Below are 20707 nucleotides of genomic sequence, written 5' to 3'. Positions count from 1 at the left end.
TTGAAAATAATTCCCCCCCCCCCCCAAACCCCCTTATCTATATTAAACTCAAATACATATTTTATATTATGGAGTATCTTATTTTTAGTCCAATAAACCAAATATCTACAAATATAAATTCACTCAATAATTTCTTGAATCTTATACACATAGTTAGCGGACACCAAAAAATAAAGGTGGTCCATTTACAAAAATTAAAGGTTTGAAAACCACCCTTCTAAAAGTGACATTTCATAAAATTTGATTCTACATGAAATTAATATATTATTTGGTGGATCCAAATTAGAAAAAATCATACACCCCGTACTTCTTAAGATGGGAATTAGGTAATGATTACTAGAGACGGAATTTTTAATCGGAAAAGGATTAAAAATGTTCTTAAAGTATAAATTATTCAGAAATGTTCTCCTTTCACCTTTTGATTTAAAAATATTCTTAATATTTTTTTAATATTTAAAATTATCCTTTTTTAACAGCCGGCTGACATTGATGGAATCTTGATGATTCACTTTTTTTTTCTTAATAGACTATTGATATTACATAAATCAGTGTGAGGCACTTAAATTTAATCTTTTTGCTAATTTCTAAATTTTCAAATATAAATACGTGAAACTTGTGTGTGGTGGGCAAATAGTTGAATAAATTAAATATGCTGACTTGGCTAGATAGAGACTTGTTGATTAAAAAAAATCCCACATATGTAAATGATGCATCACAAAATTTTTAGTATATTAATAAATATTGTGATCGAGCGATAAATATTTAATTATTATATATTAAAGATTTTGATAGTATATATTTTACTCCTACTGTGGATACCTTCTTTGTTCGTATTAATCGAGTGTCTAATATAGTAAAAAACAAAAAGGTATTTTTCTGTTGCAATAATTTCAATATGGATAAAGTTGCCTTTATTTTAATTTGGATAATGTTTTAAATAGTAGTAACATGATATTTTGTGGCCAGATTTTGAATCTCTCAGTATAAAAAAATAAACCAACATAATTAATGCACCCCAACAAGTTGTTATTCATTTCCATTTTGTACTAAATATTTCCTGTGTTATCAATTATTATTTTATCGTGGCAAAAATTGGACAAACTGATGTAACGAGAGACCGAACGAATGATATAATTTCTAAAATATATTTTATTCCTTCATATTTATTAGTTATATTTGAATATAGCATAGAAAATATGGATTAACATGATTATTTTATAGCGTATTATCTATATTAATTTATGTTTAAATAATTAATGTTACGAGTAAAACGTAAAAAGAAAAATTACTGTTGCATGTTATGTAATAGTGACAAGTGAGTGAAAAACTATTTTTGGATTTTAAAGGTGTGATTTTTCAACTTTTTCAGGTGTCTGATTAAATCTGGATTTACGCCCATATTGGTAGGAAAACGTATTCTAACAAAGGTGATCCTGTGTAATCTGAAACCTTTGGGTAAAAATGAAGGAGTACTTATCACTCCACCAATACTCTTATCGATAAACAGGAGGATTAGAAGGGCCAAAATGCATAAGCTAAAAGAGATTGTGTATGTGTTGACCTTAAAATTTTCTAACAAAGGTGATTCAGTATCCAAAAGACTCGAACCTGAAACCTTTGGATAAGAATGAAGGAGTACTTATCGCTTCACCACAAACTCTTATCGATAATCAGGAGGATTAGAAGGGCCAAAATGCACAAGTTAAAAGAGATTGTGTATGCGTTTGACCTTAAAATTGTGTTCTCTTTTAACCATTTAAATAAAACATGGTCTTTTATTTCAAAAAAACATGACATTTAAAATTATATGTTCTTTATAAAAGAATGACCACTTTTCACAAATTATAAAAATTGGAAAGATCCCCACATAATTTGTACCAATATATTCTGAAATCATCATGATCACATTCACCTCCAGTGTTCTTGAAATTAATGATCCATGTTTAGTTTTACCAAATTTGAAAACTTTGCAGTAGTGATATAAATGGCTACAAATTAAATGACACAGAGAGCAATTATTTTTTGTTACCTACTTCTTTTGCTCCCTTTTTTTCTACTTCATCCAAAGAAAGACAATTTTGAACACTCAAACAATTCTCAATTTTATTTTTAATTTTGTAGATATTTGATGAAGAAGACAAAAGAGTTTTCTGCACATAACATGTAACCATAGTGGAAACAAAAGGGTAGACTACTTGTTAGAAAACAAATAAATTAAAGTGGTAAAGAAGATACCATTTTAATAGTTTTTGTTATAGTAAAATATATATCATAACATAACAGGAAAAGATTGATTCCACTGAAAATATCCTAAGAGCTTTGTAGATTTAATACTTAGTTAAATTTGTAAGTTTTTGCACTAATGCTATTTAATGTTTGATATATATGAGTCACTTTTATAATGATAGGAGTATATGTAATTTATTTGTATAACGATAAAAATATATGTGATTACTTTTATTACAAAAATACGTCAATTCTAAATAATAAAATTGAGTGTATATTAAATTGTTATCCCTTAAAATTATTATAACTACTTATTATATTCTAGTTCAAGGCTAAGTGCGTGGATTATACCTCTAAGATAAAACCTCTATTTTCCCTTTTAATTTCTTGACACCTTTATATTAAAGTTGAAAAACAATTGACTTTATGAATTAAAATAGTAGCACATATAGTGGCCGGCTTTTATATTTTTCTTTTCATTCTGCGACTAGAATAAACAATTTGCAATCTAATTAAATAACATGATAAATGTATAAAGCAAAAAAAAAAAAAAAAGATAGACGTTTACTCTTTATCCGATTTTCTTTTAAATAGAAGGAAAAAGGGTCTGATATACCTCTCAACTTTGTCATTTAGAGCTGATATACCCCTGGTTATGAAAGTGGCTCATATATACCCCTACTTGTAAACAAATGGCTCACATATACCCTTTTCTTCTAACGGAAATGAAAAAAATAATAATTTTAATCTAAATTTTTATTATTTTTTTCTAAAAAATATAACCTCATATGAGTAAATTTAATCCTCGTCAAACTTTTTTTTTTGACTTTTTTTTGTTTCAATGATAATTTATAATTATTATTTTGATAATCAAATTTATTTATGTTTCACTAATATTTTTGTAAAACTTATTGTAGATGACCAAATTTTTTCTTTGAATACAAAATTAAATTACAATACACACAAAAAAAATAGTTTAATTTTTTATTCTTTAAACTAAGGAATGAAAGAAAACAACAAAATAAGAATAAGAAATTCAAATAATTATAATAAAAGAAGTCAAAAAATAATTTATGTATGAAAAAAATTAAAATATACTTTGAACTTTGATAGAAGAATCATATATACCCCTAAATAATTTTTAAAAAAAACTTGGAAGTAATAAATATAAATTTAAAACTAATTTTTTAACTTCCGTTATATGAAGGGTATATATGAGCCATTTTGTAACGGCAGGGGTATATGTGAGCCATTTGTATAACGGTAAGGGCATATATGAGCCACTTTTATAACGAGGGGTATATCAGCTCCAAATAACAAAATTGAGGGGTATATCAGACACTTTTCCCTAAATAGAATACATAAAGTAAAAAAATACATAAAGATAGGACATGGTGAATAATAAAAGAAGAATAAAAAGGAAAAAAAAGCATCAAAATGCAGAGATAAAAGGAAAAATAAAATAAGATTTGTCGACTTTTCTTTTTTTTATAGTAAAAAGAAGCTGACAGAATCGTCATGCTATAAATATTATTATATGTTATTTAATAATATCAGATAATTGGGGATTGTTTTTATTAGCTTATGACCTTCTTGTTAATTATGTTCCCTTCATATGAATCAGGACACTACACCAAAAGTCCAAAAATATTTTTTTGCAGCAATCAATTGATAATTTTATCTTTAAGTGTAGTTAAATATATTTTTTGAGGTAACTAATAACTTTTTTTAAGTGTATCTAAAATTTATAGCAATATTAATTTTAATAACAATTAACTAATATTGATACAAAATTTAATATTTTTTTTAATGTATATATTTATTGCTGTTAACAACTATTTTTATTATAGTGTGATATATATATTAGCCTCTTGTTGCTTCCACAAATAACTTTAGAACAATTAGCTAGATAAAACAAATTGTATTGTTACTTTACTATCGTCGTCAAAATAACTAAATTAGATGAGATTAAATGAAACAATATTTTGTAATTTAACTCATAAAATTTAACCTTGGATTCCACAACCTATCTTATATTTACATTATAACATAAAATATTTTCCTCTTTATTGTCACCCTAAAATTTTATTTGAAAATATGCCTTTCAACTAGGAGTAAAGGGAGAGTGTAGGCTAGATTTGATCGAATTCAATAATTTTGACTTTCATGTATATTTGTCTAATTGATTCAATGATTATAAATTTCAAATTCCGATACTGTTATACGTTGAATAAAAAAATCAGCTCATGGATTTTAAGAACTTTTTTTTTTAGTAAGAACTCAATAACATATTGCATTTAATAATTATATGTGGAATGAAGAAAAGTATGGGGTCCAAAAACTGACATGAATCCACCAACACAAAATTAAATTATGTCCATTTTTATGTATATCATTTAAGTATATATTCACCCACTTTGTAAAAATGATGATTCCAGCAATGAAAGCAAAAATGAACCACCAACAAACATTTTATAGACATTAATCATCTTTGGCGCAATAACTCCCATCTCGTACTAAGTACTAATTATATACTATTATTTTTCTAGGTCTTATTATTGGACAAATGATGCATTTATTGAAAATTTTGATTCATTGGATGAAATCGATCTATTAAACAATTTAAGATTTTTGAATGAAATGATCACGTGCTTTAACATAATATAAAAGTAGGTAGGAGATTATTAGTTCAAGCCTTTACTGCCTGAAGAGAGAAATATTTGAGAAGTTTACAATGTTGGTTAGGTGGCTAAAATTATTTTTGTGTGTCTAGTCGTAATCCTTTGTAGCGTTTGCTAAATCGATATTACAAGAAGATTGTGTTGTGGATTCGAATTCTATTTTATCCGACGTAGAAATGAAACATGTGAACAAAATTGTGTGAGAGTTGTGCTAGTGTATTCAATGTATAACGAATGTATACTAATTGTATACCTGGTTATATATAAATTATATAGTGATTATACTGACTAAATTCTATAAAAGGAAAAACTATCTTATTGGACATACATACCTACAATATATACTAATTTTAGTACTTTTGAATAATTATGTGTCTTACCAACACCACTAATTAAAAATTTTCTATCATATACTAAGGAAATTAATACACCTAGATACTTGTAATTTTGATACAAGATATATTAAAATTGGGAAAGAAGCGAGCTAGATAAAGACGACTAACAGGATGGGGAAGATATAGTCATGCATCCCATATATATGAATCAGACTATACATACCAAATACATGTATATTGTATATATAAGGTGTGATTCACATATATTTTGTATGTGTTTGGTGTGATTCACATATATTTGTATGTATCTCCTGTCATTCACATGTATCTGAGATACCAGATACATAGGAGAATGGAGATTAGATGGGAGGAACCGAATGATATTTGTCCTTGTACCCAAATACATGCGAATCTACTTGGATACAATATCTAGAACAAATTACACCTAATTTCGACCTCTTGTATTCCAAGATGGATGTATGTATTCTAGACGTATCTGATCGCACCAAGTATGATAAGATTCAAAATATTGCAAATTAGAGTATATATAAATAGTTAACTCTGAACTAATGAGATTTCTGTGATTATTTCTCAAATGGGCCCATGAAAAATAGACTTAACGTGAGGAGCGTGTTGACAATTGATACATATTGGAATAATATATTTGAGCCAATTAATGTGTGATTTCTCTATCTTTTAGAAGGAGATAGCCACATTGGTCGTTAATCCAACACAAAGAAGGACCAATAATGACCGTCAAAGATTATGATGAAATGAATAGAATTTCTTCATTTTTAAATAAAGATTTTTAGTGAACGTAATAAAATGTGTTCCCCTTTAAAAAAACAATACACAAAGTAATTAAAACTTTAATACAGATATCGAGGATCGACTTAGTTTCTTTTTTCCCTTAAAAGAGAGAGTACTGATTGAGTTGAGACCATCCATAATGGTTAGACATAAGTGGGAGTGACAGCAATATTTAATTTGAAAGACATATCAATTGTACTCCAAATTATTTAATAAGTCCAACAAACCACTCCATATCATTATATATATATAATATATATTCCAAATTTAATGGACAAAAATCTATTTAAAAATAACAACTACTATAGTACTAGAGCAATGCACATGAATTATTTTCTTTGGGATCTATAGCTCTCTCTTACCATTATTTTTCATGTGCATATACCTAATATTCAAAGACAAATGAACATGATATTTTCCTTTTATTCCAATAGCTAGTTATAAAAGTTACAATTAAAGTCTACTCTTATAATACATAGTGGAAAATGAAGTGTCTACTAACTATATATTGGGAATATGTCTCATCTAAGCCAAGCTGGTCACATGCTAGCTACTCATAGACTTAAGTGATCAACTGTACTTTTCATAACAAAAAAAATTCATAATAAGTAGTTAGCCATGAAAATTGAAATTTCCTCAAACGTGAAACTCAACATCACAAAAGACAAATCATTATATTGTAAGATGTGTGTCTCTTGATATAATCGAATTTCAATGTGAGAAAATTTGGTCATCTAACGATGAATTTAAAGGATATAATATAATTTAAGTAACAATCAAAATAAATCATGAATAACTACTTATTTGAGACGAAGAGGTATATTATGCCGTAACATGTAACTCACTCGTTAAAAAAATTGCATATACAACGTATATATTCAATTGCCCTCATGTTAAATGTTTTCCTTTGTATTTGCTAATCCCTACTTTGTATCAAAGTGATTCAATTTAGAGGACTAGTAGTATTATTAGAAATAGAAACAGGAAAAGGCAATTAATTGTGTCTTGGCATATTGATAAGAGGAGCACACATTAGTCTATAGTTATTTGCAATAAATTAACTAATTATTTTTAGCATCAATAAATAAACATATTATATTACTAAAAAGTGCTAAAGTCTTTATCAACAGTAGTTAAGTATCATTAGGTCTAATATCGCTAACGACTTTAGGGACATATACAAAGAATGCTAATTGCAGCTAAAAATAAATATTTAACGTCAATTCAGCTATTATTGCTTATTAATTACTGCTAAAGATCATAAAGTAGTGACGGTGGTAGCAGTTGTAAAAATCCTCACAATCATTTTGATAAGTTATCTACGTATTTTTTTATTTTCCCTTTTCTTTAACTACTGTATATCATTTATGATTTGCGGAGATAAGTGACACAATTTTTGAGAAGATCGAATTGACAATTACTTCGTTAGTACAAAAGAAAAAAAAATCGATTACTTTTGTATCTCACTTGTATCAAAAAGGAAAAACAAATAAAGAGTGCAAGAATATGGGGAAATTCTAAAAAGGAAATGAGATAAAAATATAGCGATTGAAAATTAAGATTGTTTATTGTGATTATATTATATGACCTTGATGGCGGTTAGTTCAAAGGTCTATTTTTTTTTATAGTATTGTTTCTTTTGATTAATCAATTTTTAATGATTTGGCTCATTATTTCGTTATAAGTGGAAAAAAAACAACGAGAAAAGATTTTTTTTTTTTGTGTATCAACTTGTATGAAAAGAAAAAAATAAAGGAAAGGTAAGAATATGGGGAAATGCTAAAAAAGGAAGGAGATTAAGAAATAACGTTGAAAATTAAATGATTAAAACATTATGACCTTGATGGTGGTTAGTTCAAAGGTCTATTTTTTATAAAGTATTGTTTCTTTCCATTAATCAATTTGTATGATAAGATTTGATAATTGATCATTACTTCGTTATAAGTGCAAAAGAAACAACAGAAGAGAAATATTTTATTGTCTTTAGGTATCAACTCGAATGAAAATGAAAAATAAAGAAAGATCGTCGGACAAAATGCTACTCGTTTAAAAAAATAATATGTTTTTTTTGGTCTGTTTAAAAAAAAGTGATTTTTTTAATATTTAGACAATATTTTAATTTCAGTTTTTCGCGTTACATATTTAACGTCATAAGATTAAGGACAACTTTCACATATAGCAAATAAAAAATTCATATTTGTATGCTATAACAAAATTTGCATAATTGTGCTCCATAACAAACATAGAAACTGTATAATTCGCTATACATATACAGTTAAAATAAATTGAATAAAACGAAGTGTATAAAACAAGAAAGAGAAAGACACTTGGGCAGCGAACTGTATAAAAACGAAGTGTATAAAACGAATTGTATCATTATAAGTGTATAGAACGATTATATACAATTTGAATTTGTATAAAATGAGAAAGAGAGAAAGACAAAAGAGACTTGACAAGGAATATACAATTGAATCAAATTGTATAAAACGAGAAAGAGAGAAATTAGATACAATTTGAAAATTGTATAAAACGAGAAAGAGAGAAAGACAAAAGAAACTGGGCAGGGGGAGTATTTTTATTGTATAATTATAAGTGTATAGGACGAAAATATATGTACTTGCATGTATATATACAATTTTCTCACGCATTATACAAACAGAAACGCAATTTATACATTTCACTTCTGTTTGTATAAGTGAGAAAGGCGAGGGTGGCGAGCGAGATTTGGGAGAGTGGCGAGCGAGATCTGGAAGAGGAGAGAGAGGGGAACAAAAATATATGTATTTATACAATTTTCTCTGCTTTATACAATTAGAAATAATTTTTATACACTCGTGTTTGTATAAAAAGTGAGTAAGCGAGCGAGAGATTAGAGGAGAGTGGCGAGCGAGATATTTGGGAGAGAGGCGCCTGACAATTTTTTGCAAACGTTTGCTATGGAACACAATTAAATCAAACCCTAGCTACTACATTTATTTTAGATTATTAGTTTGCTATTTTATACAATTTTTCCTAAGATTAAAGGACAATTCTATACATTTGACATAACTTTATTTTAGAATTTATAATAAATTCTTCTATTTTCTTTAAATATAAGATGTTGCATTTATTAAGTTTTATATTGACTTTTGTGCTTAATGTTACAATTTGGTTATGTTTGAATGATATCAATACATTAAATATCAGTTAGGCGAAATTAGTTGAGGTGTGTATATAATGTAATTATTTAATAGGATATAAATGAAAATGAATATATACTTATAATTATTTCATTGTTATGACATATTTGCTTGATTTACTTTAAAAATATGGACTAGCTCGACTTGACTCGTCAAGTTACGAATCCCGTGTAGGCTAGTTTGAATAGATTTAACTAGCCCATATCAATAGCTCTACTGAGTTAAATTCCGTCAATCAACAACAAATATATAAACCTTATGATTCGATATCTTAATATTAAATGATGTTGCTTTCTATCAAGAACAGATCAAATTCTATCGCAGTAATGGCACTTCTCCACATTACAAAATATACATTAAACACGAGTGACATACAGATAATATATCATTGTATACTATGTGTATATATCTTGTATCTCTTGTTTAAGTTACTTATATATATATGCGTGTATCATCATATATATGATATACATGTGATACATCTTGTGTATGTTTGACGTGTGTTTAACGATCTTTTACTTTTTCTTAGTTTCCATCATTCCATTTGCTTTTGCTGGTAATAATTGAACTAGGAATGTAATATGGTAAGTTTCTTTACTATTTAGAGATGTAATATAAAAGGTGAAGTCACCATCAACATATTGTAGGATCCAACTAAAAATGTGAAGGGTCCTAAGATCATTTATTGATGTTCATAACAAACAACATGAAATTAGAAATATGAAAAAAAAATACTTTTTTCTTTAATGGAAGGGAAAACGAAAGGAAGGATAATGAAAGCAACAAATTAACAACTACATGCACTATTTTTATTTGTGTGATATCGAATCGCAAATATTAGTTAGGAGGCTTACGAGTTTTTTTTATTTGGAAAGTTTCACAATTTACAATTGTATAGTACTTTTGACTTACCTTATGCAACGATACTCCTGAATTGCTTAAATCTTTTCTCTCTAGCTCGCCTCTCGTCCCTCGTCCTCTTTATATTTAAGTATCACATTTTAATTTTAAGTACTATATTATGCATGTGTTTGATACATAGGTATATTTGTGTATCTATGTTTTATACTCTTTTATACCAACGTGTTATCTATTTCATAGAATATATTTATCAATTATTAGTACTATATATGTATTAGACGCACATGTACATCTATGTGTATGCGTTTTGGTTGATAATTGATACATATATGTATATGTCTACCGGTGTTTCACTTATGCATCAAAATCTAAAAGAAAAAAAAATATACTGAGAGAGGCCAATAAAGATTTTATATTAAAAATTTAAAATATCACTAGGTTTCATAATTTTTTGAAAGTATCAATAGGTCGTACGTAGCCATTACCATAATCTATTTATAAAATCTTATTACTTAATATTCAAATATTCAAATATGTTACTCTCTTTGTTTCATCGTATGTGGCACTAGAAAAATATCGAGAGTCAATCAAATTTTATATATGTCTTCTACATTTTTAAGTTGTTATAATTGTGATTTATTATACATTTTACCTCATTTTTCAAGTAATTGTATAGTACTTTCTTTGTGGCACAATTTAAATACAAAGTTGGATAGTGATTTTTATACGTGCCTTGTGTGGTTTGTTTTCTTATGCTTATCTAAGTGTTGATAGGAATATAGTGATTCCCTATATTTTGATTATTATAAACTAATAAATGAAAAGAGGATCAACAAAGCAAAAGCTATAATCGATCTTTGAGTTACCAAATACTTTGCAACAAGAAATCATCTCAAGAGCATGTGATTAATCAAGAAACCAAAGCAATACGGTTTCTTCTGTCTTAATTTATGTGTTACTTTGTTTTATTCGTTCTAAAATATAATACTACATCGATTTTGAAAAAAATGATCTGCAGAGAAACTGAAATTAAAGTATTACTAAGGAAAATGTAAACTATCATTCTTTTTTAAACGAAGAGAGTATGAATTTTTTATTTTTAGAAATAACCTCACTTTAAAATTCATCTTCTACCCCTATTAAGCTGATTTTCCATCACAAGTCTTCAAATGTTTTAGAACATAAGTTTCAGAAGTCTTTTTTCTCAAACGAAGCGATATAAATCAAAATGGAGGGAGTAAAAATTATTGATTGATGGTTTTAAAACTAGAACATAACTAACCCACCACTCCATCTTCTCTACCTTGTACTATAAATTGTGTGCCTCCAACCAAACATCCACACCAACCTTTTACTATTCATCCCATCTCTCTCTATTTCACACAAAAGAAAATGCATAACAAAATTCTTGTTTCTTCCTACATCTTACTTGTTCTTTTGTTCTCACTATCATCTTTCAATGTAAGTAACAATCTTTTAACTTTTATGCTCATCATTTATGTTTCTTGAAGTAATCTTGATTGTCATAAATATTCTAAAAACTTTATATATATACTCATGGGGTGTCAAATGATGGCTCATGGGGTGTCAAATGAAGTAATTCTTATATGTTATATACTTTTTTCATGTACTTGTTTACTATACTAACAATAAAATTTTCACTACATTCACTACATATTATCCAAGTTGATTGAGATTATATACCAATTAATATTAAAATATGCACTTTATTTATAATTTCTTAAAAAGAATATAAAGTTTATTATAGACAAGTAAACTATGGGCCCATATTCTTCTCCAATTTATTTGAGTTTTACTCATTTGATTTCGAATGTAAAAATTTAGATAGTTAACCAACTAAGGCTATTAGAATTTCTCTTTGTAGATTGTTGTGGCTAAAGATGGAGATGAATCTGGGAACCCGTTTACGCCAAAAGCTTATGTGATTAGATACTGGAATAAACATGTCTCAAATGACTTACCAAAGCCATGGTTTCTTCTGAACAAGGCATCTCCATTGAATGCTGCACAATATGCAACTTATACTAAACTTGTTACTGATCAAAATGCACTCACTACACACCTCCAATCCTTTTGCTCTTCAGCAAATCTCATGTGCGCGCCTTATCTGTTACCAAGTCTCGAAAAACACACCGGAGATATCCATTTTACTACTTACGGCAACAAAAACTTCACCAATTACGGAACCAATGAACCTGGAATCGGAGTTAACTCCTTTAAAAACTATTCCGAAGATGCATCTGTAAATTCTTTCAGACGTTACGGTAGAGGTTCTCCCCGTGACAATAAATTTGACAATTACGTCCCTGATGGCAATGTAATTGACCAAAGTTTCAATTCCTATAGCACAAATACTCCAGGGGGTTCTGGCCAATTCACTAACTACGCCCCGAATACCAATGTCCCTGATCTACGGTTCACTGCCTATTCCGATCAAGGAACAGGCGGGGAACAAGAATTTAAAACTTACTTAGAACAGGGGAATTCTGGTGGCCAGTCTTTCAAAAGCTATGGCAAAAATGGAAATGGTGCTGATAGTAAATTCACCAGCTATGGGAACGAAACTAATGTTGCAGCCTCAACATTTAAAAACTATGGTCAAAATGCAAATGGGGAGAATCAAAATTTTACATCTTATAGTAGTAATGGCAATAATCCTCAAAACAATTTCAAAAACTATGGCGTTGGAGGTAATGGTCCATCTGAGACTTTTACTAACTACAGAGATGAATCGAATGTTGGTGATGACAAGTTTAGTAACTATGTTAAGGATGCAAATGGCGGTGAAGCGAATTTCACCAATTATGGTCAATCATTCAATGAAGGTACCGATGTATTCATTACTTACGGTAAAGGGGGTAATGACCCGCATATTAATTTCAAAACTTACGGAGTTAACAACACTTTCAAAGATTATGTCAAAGATACTGCTACATTTTCCAATTACCACAACAAAACTTCCCAGGATTTAGCTTCGTTGAGTGAGGTTAACGGTGGCAAAAAGGTGAATAACCGGTGGGTTGAGCCCGGAAAGTTTTTCCGGGAGAAGATGTTGAAGAGTGGTACAATCATGCCTATGCCAGATATAAAGGATAAGATGCCTAAAAGGTCATTTTTGCCCCGGGCGATTGCAGCGAAATTACCTTTTTCTACTTCAAAGATTGATGAGCTGAAGAAAATTTTCCATGCGGCTAATGATTCACAGGTGGCAAAGATGATTGGCGATGCGCTGAGTGAATGTGAAAGAGCACCAAGCGCTGGTGAGACGAAACGATGTGCTAACTCAGCTGAAGATATGATTGATTTCGCAACATCAGTGTTGGGTCGAAACGTTGTGGTTCGAACAACTGAGAATACAAATGGATCAAATGGGAACATCATGATTGGATCAGTCAAAGGAATCAATGGTGGAAAAGTTACCAAATCAGTATCATGTCATCAAACGCTGTACCCTTCCTTATTGTATTACTGTCATTCGGTTCCTAAAGTCCGAGTCTACGAAGCAGATATTTTGGACCCAAATTCAAAGGCTAAGATCAATCATGGCGTTGCGATTTGCCACGTGGATACTTCTTTATGGGGACCAAGGCACGGAGCCTTCGTTGCACTCGGGTCAGGTCCTGGGAAAATAGAGGTTTGTCACTGGATCTTTGAGAATGACATGACTTGGGCAACTGCTGATTAAGCCTGGGGAAAAACGGGATTTTAATAAATATTTACATTTTCTTGTTTGGGTTTTAACCGAATGTATTACAACTGTCGATTTACATTTGTTATGTAATCTCTCTATGTTTGGACAAAGTAATGTCGTCCCCTAAGTAACTATGTTCACTTACTATGTTCACTTTTATTTGTCCATGAAGGATTTTGCACTCTATATATAAGAAACAATAAACAACATGCATATTTTATTATAATGAATTCACAGGTATTTCAAATACACTGTCTCTCTCCTATAGGGCTATATCACTCACTTCTGTTCTTTCTCATTCGCTCGCCTCTCTCCCTATTTATCTATGTTTTAGAACATTTATGGTATCTAGTTACACAGAATCTATATGGTATTTGGAATACACTAGATACACAAAATATATTTGTCGGAATACAGATAGTTAATGATAGTTAATGTGATTCACATATATTTAAGATACATTGACTCTCTCTCTCCCTTCTGTATCTCGTTTGCTTTTTTTAAAGGCGACATCGAATTTTTTTAAAGGCGACATCGAATGGTATTAGCGGCAACTAAGTGTTGCCACTAAAACATATTATTAGTGGCAACTTTGGATGGTATTAGCGGCACTTAGTGTAGCCACTAATATAAAACCTTTTTATTGTGGCGACTTGAATGGTATTAGCGGCACCTAGTATAGCCAATTATTTGTGGCGATTTTTTACGGTATTAGCAGCAGCAACTAGTGTGCCACAAAAACATATTATTTGTGGCGACTTGAATGGTATTAGCGGCGACTAACAATGCCGCGAAAACATGATATTTGTGGCGACTTTTTATGCTATAGTAGCGACTAAAGTTGCCACTAAAGATTTATTACTTTGAATGCTTTGTGGCTATTTTTTATGTATTAGCGGCGACTTTGAGCGGTATTACCGCGACTAGTGTTGCCACTAAAAGATATTATTGGTGGCGACTTTGAATTGTATTAGCGGCGACAAGTGTTGCCGCTAAAACATGATATTTGTGGCGACTTTTTATGAATTAGCAGCAACTAGTATTGCCACTAAAACACATTATTAGTGGCGACAAGTGTTGCAGCTAAAACATGATATTTGTCGCTACTTTTTATGGTATTAGCAGCAACTACGTTGCCACTAAAACTTATTATTAGTGGCGACTTTGAATGGTATTAGCGGCAACTAGTGTTGCCAATGAAACTTATTATTATTGGCACCTAAAGTTGCTACTGAAAGATATTATTAGTGGCGACTTTGAATGGTATTAGCGACGACAAATGTTGCCACTAAACATATTATTAGGGCGACCTTTTATGGTATTAGCAGCTACTAGTGTGCCACTAAAACATATTATTTGTGGCAACTTTTAATGGTATTACCGGCAACTAAAGTTGCTACTAAAGGACATTAAAGTGGCGACTTATGTTGCCACTACATATTATTAGTGGCGATTTTGAAAGGTAATAGCGGCAACTAGCGCTGCTACTAAAAAACATATTATTAGTGGCGACTTTGTATGGTATTAGCCGCGACTAGTTTTTGCCGCTAAAAAATGATATTTATGACGACTTTTTAGCAGCAATTAGTGTTGCCAACTAGCGTTGCTACTAAAACATATTATTAGTGGTGACTGTAAATGGTGTTAGCGGCGAGTACTGTTACCACTAAAACTATTATTAGTGGTGACTTTGATAGGTATTAGCAGCAACTACTGTTGCCAATAAAACTTATTATTAGTGGCGACTAATGTTGCCATCAAAACATACTATTAATGTCGACTATATATAATTGGTTTTAGCGGCGACTGTAATTAGTATTAGCGAGATAGGATGTATTATTTCAAACTATAAAAAAAAAATATAGTATGGCTATATTTGTAATTAGCTAGTTTTTTTTTTTCATTATTACTGACTGACACCTATTTGGTACACATTTTCAACATATATATTACTAAAGTGAACAAAGTAGTTATACATTCTACTAGTATTATTCTATGGATAACTGATTCATTAAACTAGCAATGCAAGTATTTTTAGTGTCTGCATTAATGAATAAAGAAACAATTTTTCATATTATTTGTAGAGGGTACATTTATAATAAAAATTTAATTATACGATGCATGTCATTCTAAATACACCTGCATAAAATAAAATATAAACATAATTAGCACTAACATTACTAATGACAATATCATTAATACATCACATTCAATATTATTCTTATACACTATGTCCAACGATAACTTAACTTTAAAATTTCTCTTTTTATTTTTAATGAAATGATTTATATTCAAACAACGATTAAGGTTTATTTTACACTACAAATTCCAAAGTCTATCTCTTTTTCTTAAATTTTTTGTCAAATCAAACGACATCCAAATAATTGATTATAAATAAAGTAAAAGTTACTAGTAGATGGTGTTTAAACTTCAAAGTGCAAGAATAAAACTAACCCCACCATATACTCCATCATCTTCCATACCTAGCACTATAAATTTGTGCCTCCAAACCAATCACCACAGCAACATTTTACTCTTCACTTCCTCTCTCTCTCTGTTAAACACTAAAGAAATGCATACCAAAATTCTTCTTCCTTCCTGCATCTTACTTCTTCTTTTGTTCACACTATCATCTTTGGATGTAAGTAACAATCTTTAACTCTTATGCTCATAAATACTCTTTGTTAATTTTGTCTTAAATATTTCGTTTTTCCTTGCACGAAAATAAGTCTTTTTCTTGTTTATCCTTAACATTAACTAACTACTTATTAACAAAATATTTGTAAATCCATTGAAACTAAGGACCAATTAATATAGGCATTTCAATGAAATACTCATTTTATTCATTATTTCTTAAATGGAGTGCAAAGTTTACCGCTAATAAAAGTAAAAGTGAATGAAGGGAAGTAGATTGTAACTTGATGAAACCCCATGGGGTGTATCTATGGTAGTCACTACACTAAAATGATCTTTAGCGATAATAACTTACTTGTCGCTAAAAATGTAGTTTAAGTTGTGATTCAGACTCTTTGTAAATGTCCCTAAATCCTATAGCGATATTGAATCAAATGACAAATAACTAATGTTAGTAAAGACTTTAGTACTCCTTGTTAATATGAAGAACTATTGCTGCTAAAAAAGTTGTTTTTATGGTAGTGAGTTCAAGAAAACACAAAAAGTGACCAACATAGCTTCAAGAAACGGTCTCTTAAAATTTGACGGGACTTTTCACTTAAACACGTCAAGTAAATCTTATACATTTCAATCAAACTTACTAGGCCTCTGTTGTGTCATTTTGAATTGACAGTGTTAACGTTAGAATATAACTCAATCGAATATATGATGAAACTGGGGTGGTGTCAATGCAGGTTGTTGTGGCTAAAGATGGAGATGAATCTGGGAACCCGTTTACGCCAAAAGGTTATCTGATTAGATACTGGAATAAACATGTCTCAAATAACTTACCAAAGCCATGGTTTCTTCTGAACAAGGCATCTCCATTGAATGCTGCACAATATGCAACTTACACTAAACTTGTTGCTGATCAAAATGCTCTCACTACACACCTCCAATCCTTTTGCTCTTCAGCAAATCTCATGTGTGCGCCTGATTTGTTACCAAGTCTTGAAAAACACAAAGGAGATGTCCATTTTGTCTCTTACGGTGACAAGAACTTTACCAATTACGGTACCAAAGAATCTGGTCTCGGATTCAACTCTTTCAGGAACTATACAGAGGAAGAAAATTTCCCTGTTAACTCTTTCAGGCGCTACGCTAGAGATTCTCCTCATGATAATCAATTTGACAACTATGGTGCCCCTGGTGGCAATACGCCTGTCCAAAGTTTCAACAGCTATAGCACAAATACTCCAGGGGGTTCTGGTCAATTCACCAATTACGCCCCGGGGTCCAATGTCCCTGATTTGCATTTCACTTCCTATTCCGACCACGGAACAGGACTTCAAATCCTACGGAAACGATGGAAATGCTGGTCAACAATCTTTCAAAAGCTATGGAAAAGATGGGAATGGGGCGGACAGTCAATTCACTACTTATGGAAACAATACTAATGTTGATGGCTCAGACTTTACAAATTATGGTGAGGCAGCAAATGGGGAGAACCAAAATTTCACATCTTATGGTTTCAACGGCAATAATCCGGCAAGCAGTTTCAACAACTACGGCGTTGGAGGTAATGGTCCATCTGAGACTTTTACAAGCTACAGAGATCAATCGAATGTTGGAGATGACACGTTCACTACCTATGTTAAGGATGCAAATGCTGGTGAAGCGAATTTCACCAATTATGGTCAATCGTTCAATGAAGGTACCGATGTATTCATTACTTACGGAAAAGGGGGTAATGACCCGCATATTAATTTCAAAACTTACGCAGTTAACAACACATTCAAACATTATGTCAAAGATACTGCTACATTTTCCAATTACCACAACAAAACTTCCCAGGATTTAGCTTCGTTGAGTGAGGTTAACGGTGGCAAAAAGGTGAATAACCGGTGGGTTGAGCCCGGGAAGTTTTTCAGGGAGAAGATGTTGAAGAGTGGTACAATCATGCCTATGCCAGATATAAAGGATAAGATGCCTAAAAGGTCGTTTTTGCCCCGGGTGATTGCTGCGAAATTACCTTTTTCTACTTCAATGATTGCTGAGCTGAAGAAAATTTTCCATGCGACTAATGATTCACAGGTGGCAAAGATGATTGGTGATGCGCTGAGTGAATGTGAAAGAGCACCAAGCGCTGGTGAGACGAAACGATGTGTTAATTCAGCTGAAGATATGATTGATTTCGCAACATCAGTGTTGGGTCAAAACGTTGTGGTTCGAACGACTGAGAATACAAATGGATCAAATGGGAACATCATGATTGGATCAGTCAAAGGAATCAATGGTGGAAAAGTTACCAAATCAGTATCATGTCATCAAACGCTGTACCCTTCCTTATTGTATTACTGTCATTCGGTTCCTAAAGTCCGAGTCTACGAAGCAGATATTTTGGACCCAAATTCAAAGGCTAAGATCAATCATGGCGTTGCGATTTGCCACGTGGATACTTCTTTATGGGGACCAAGGCACGGAGCCTTCGTTGCACTCGGGTCAGGACCTGGGAAAATAGAGGTTTGTCACTGGATCTTTGAGAATGACATGACTTGGGCAACTGCTGATGCTGATCTTACCGGTGTGTTACAATATGCGGAAAATATAAGTTTGAATGGCTATTAGTTTATGTATTGTCTATTGTTTGTCTCTCTGTACGTATGAAGGACGTACTCACTATGTTCACTTTTATTTATTGCACTTTTGTTAAGAAGTAATAAATAAAACGCATATTTTATTATAAAATTTATATTAATTTCTGTATAATTTCAATGAGCTTGAGAAAACCTCCAAGAATGCAAAAGAATAATCTAAGTGTTTCGAGAGAAGACAATTAAGGGCAAACCATGAAAATAAAACCAAAAGAGAAAGATGGACTATCTCTATGAAAAGCTTAAACGAAAAATCAAGTTTAAGCTAAGATTAGCAGCATTTGTTTTGTCCCTTGATTGCACTATATGCTACCATTACTCATATTAATTATAGTAGAGAATCTGGTTATTAGTTGTTAGTGACTTTTGTAACCTCTTACCTGTATTCACCTATAATTATTCTACCTAAATATTTTTGTAACCTTTAGAACTATCTTTTAATCTTCCTATTAATTATAAGTAAGAATTCCCACTTATAAATAGTTATGGGTTACTTTGTTGTGATGATATGAAATGTACAAGAAAATACAGAGCAAAAAGGATGAGGAGTACAATATTGAATTTAGTGTAGCAAAAGAGAAAGTTGAGACAAAGAAAAATATTATTACAAGTCTTCAAGTATTTTACTATACAAAAGAGATCAGTAATTATCTATTGAAGGAAGCTAAGATGTTTTTTGGTGGAGCTTTGAACTTTTTGACTGATTCAGAGTTATTTGAGTCATACGACGTTATTAGGTTATTATATTCTAGAGAAAACAAGTCAAGAAATATAATAAAGCGTTGTATAGATTATACATCAACATACTTGAACCTAGCTCTTTAGAGAGAGTAAAATGTTTGTGTCTTAGTCTGAATATATTTTTTATTTATTTTGTTATTTTATTTTCAAACTTAATTTCAATGAGAGAAACAAATCACTATATCTTTTAGTTTAATTATTAATTCCTACATCATGGTTATTTACAAAACCTCACATAAAATTAAACTTCTAATTAAATAGGATTTATCAATCATGACATACATTTGCAATATAATATATTTAAATTATTTTGATCTTGCCATCAACTAAACCTTTTTCCTTTTTTTTTTCATCATTACATGTGCTTTTAATTTGCTAATAATAATGGGAAAGAGGTGGAGGCACTATCAACATTGAATTTAATAAGCTCCCACCAATAGACAATATATAAGGAATTAGGGTCCTCCGATCATCTTAGAGTGTTTCTTATCGATTAAAAAAATGTGTCATATAAAAATATAATTATATATAAATAAACATAAAAAGATTCAATTGCTTTTGTATCGTAAATTAAATCAAAAGGAAAGAAATAAAGTAAGAAAGTGGGAAAATGCTAAAAATATGTTTGATTATTATTAGTTTGAATGTCTATTTTTAATATATAAATTGATCACTGGACATTCAAAAGCATCTTAATCGATAGACCTACCAAATATTTTCATGATTCATTTGAAATGTTCACAAATATAGAAAACATTATAGACACGATTAATTAGGAAATATCCCATATTTTTGTAAATCATGACGCATTTGCTTGACAATTTTATTATGATCACCTATTAAACCTTATGTACGTACAAGTAAACTTCTAATTAATTAGGATTTATGGATCATG

General features: G+C 30.5%; 2 protein-coding genes across 2 annotated transcripts; both read left to right on the top strand.

Moving 5' to 3' along the window:
* The first annotated feature begins 11420 nt into the window (after positions 1–11420).
* Positions 11421–14034, top strand: LOC107018919 (polygalacturonase non-catalytic subunit AroGP2). Its single transcript, XM_015219510.2, has 2 exons — positions 11421–11553; positions 11978–14034. The coding sequence occupies exons 1-2, from the start codon at positions 11485–11487 to the stop codon at positions 13796–13798; spliced, it is 1890 nt and encodes a 629-aa protein (XP_015074996.1). The 5' UTR covers positions 11421–11484; the 3' UTR covers positions 13799–14034.
* Positions 14035–16317: 2283 nt separating this feature from the next.
* On the top strand, positions 16318–19165 carry LOC107018918 (polygalacturonase non-catalytic subunit AroGP3-like). Its single transcript, XM_015219509.2, is given in 3 exon segments — positions 16318–16445; positions 17173–17762; positions 17764–19165. Coding segments are annotated over 3 exon segments (1941 nt in total). The 5' UTR covers positions 16318–16376; the 3' UTR covers positions 19046–19165.
* Positions 19166–20707: the final 1542 nt, after the last annotated feature.

Source organism: Solanum pennellii, chromosome 5 (genome assembly GCF_001406875.1).
Source record: "Solanum pennellii chromosome 5, SPENNV200".
Lineage (NCBI taxonomy): Eukaryota > Viridiplantae > Streptophyta > Magnoliopsida > Solanales > Solanaceae > Solanum > Solanum pennellii.
Note: the sequence above shows the minus strand (reverse complement) of the source record. Positions and strands in the feature narration are given on the sequence as shown.

What these genes read in the sequence shown, in the direction of transcription:
- LOC107018919 (XM_015219510.2), top strand. Translation starts at nt 11,485, where the DNA reads ATGCATAACAAAATTCTTGTTTCTTCCTACATCTTACTTGTTCTTTTG. An exon ending in TCTCACTATCATCTTTCAAT is followed by an intron (nt 11,554 to 11,977) that starts GTAAGTAACAAT and finishes TTCTCTTTGTAG; the next exon opens with ATTGTTGTGGCTAAAGATGG.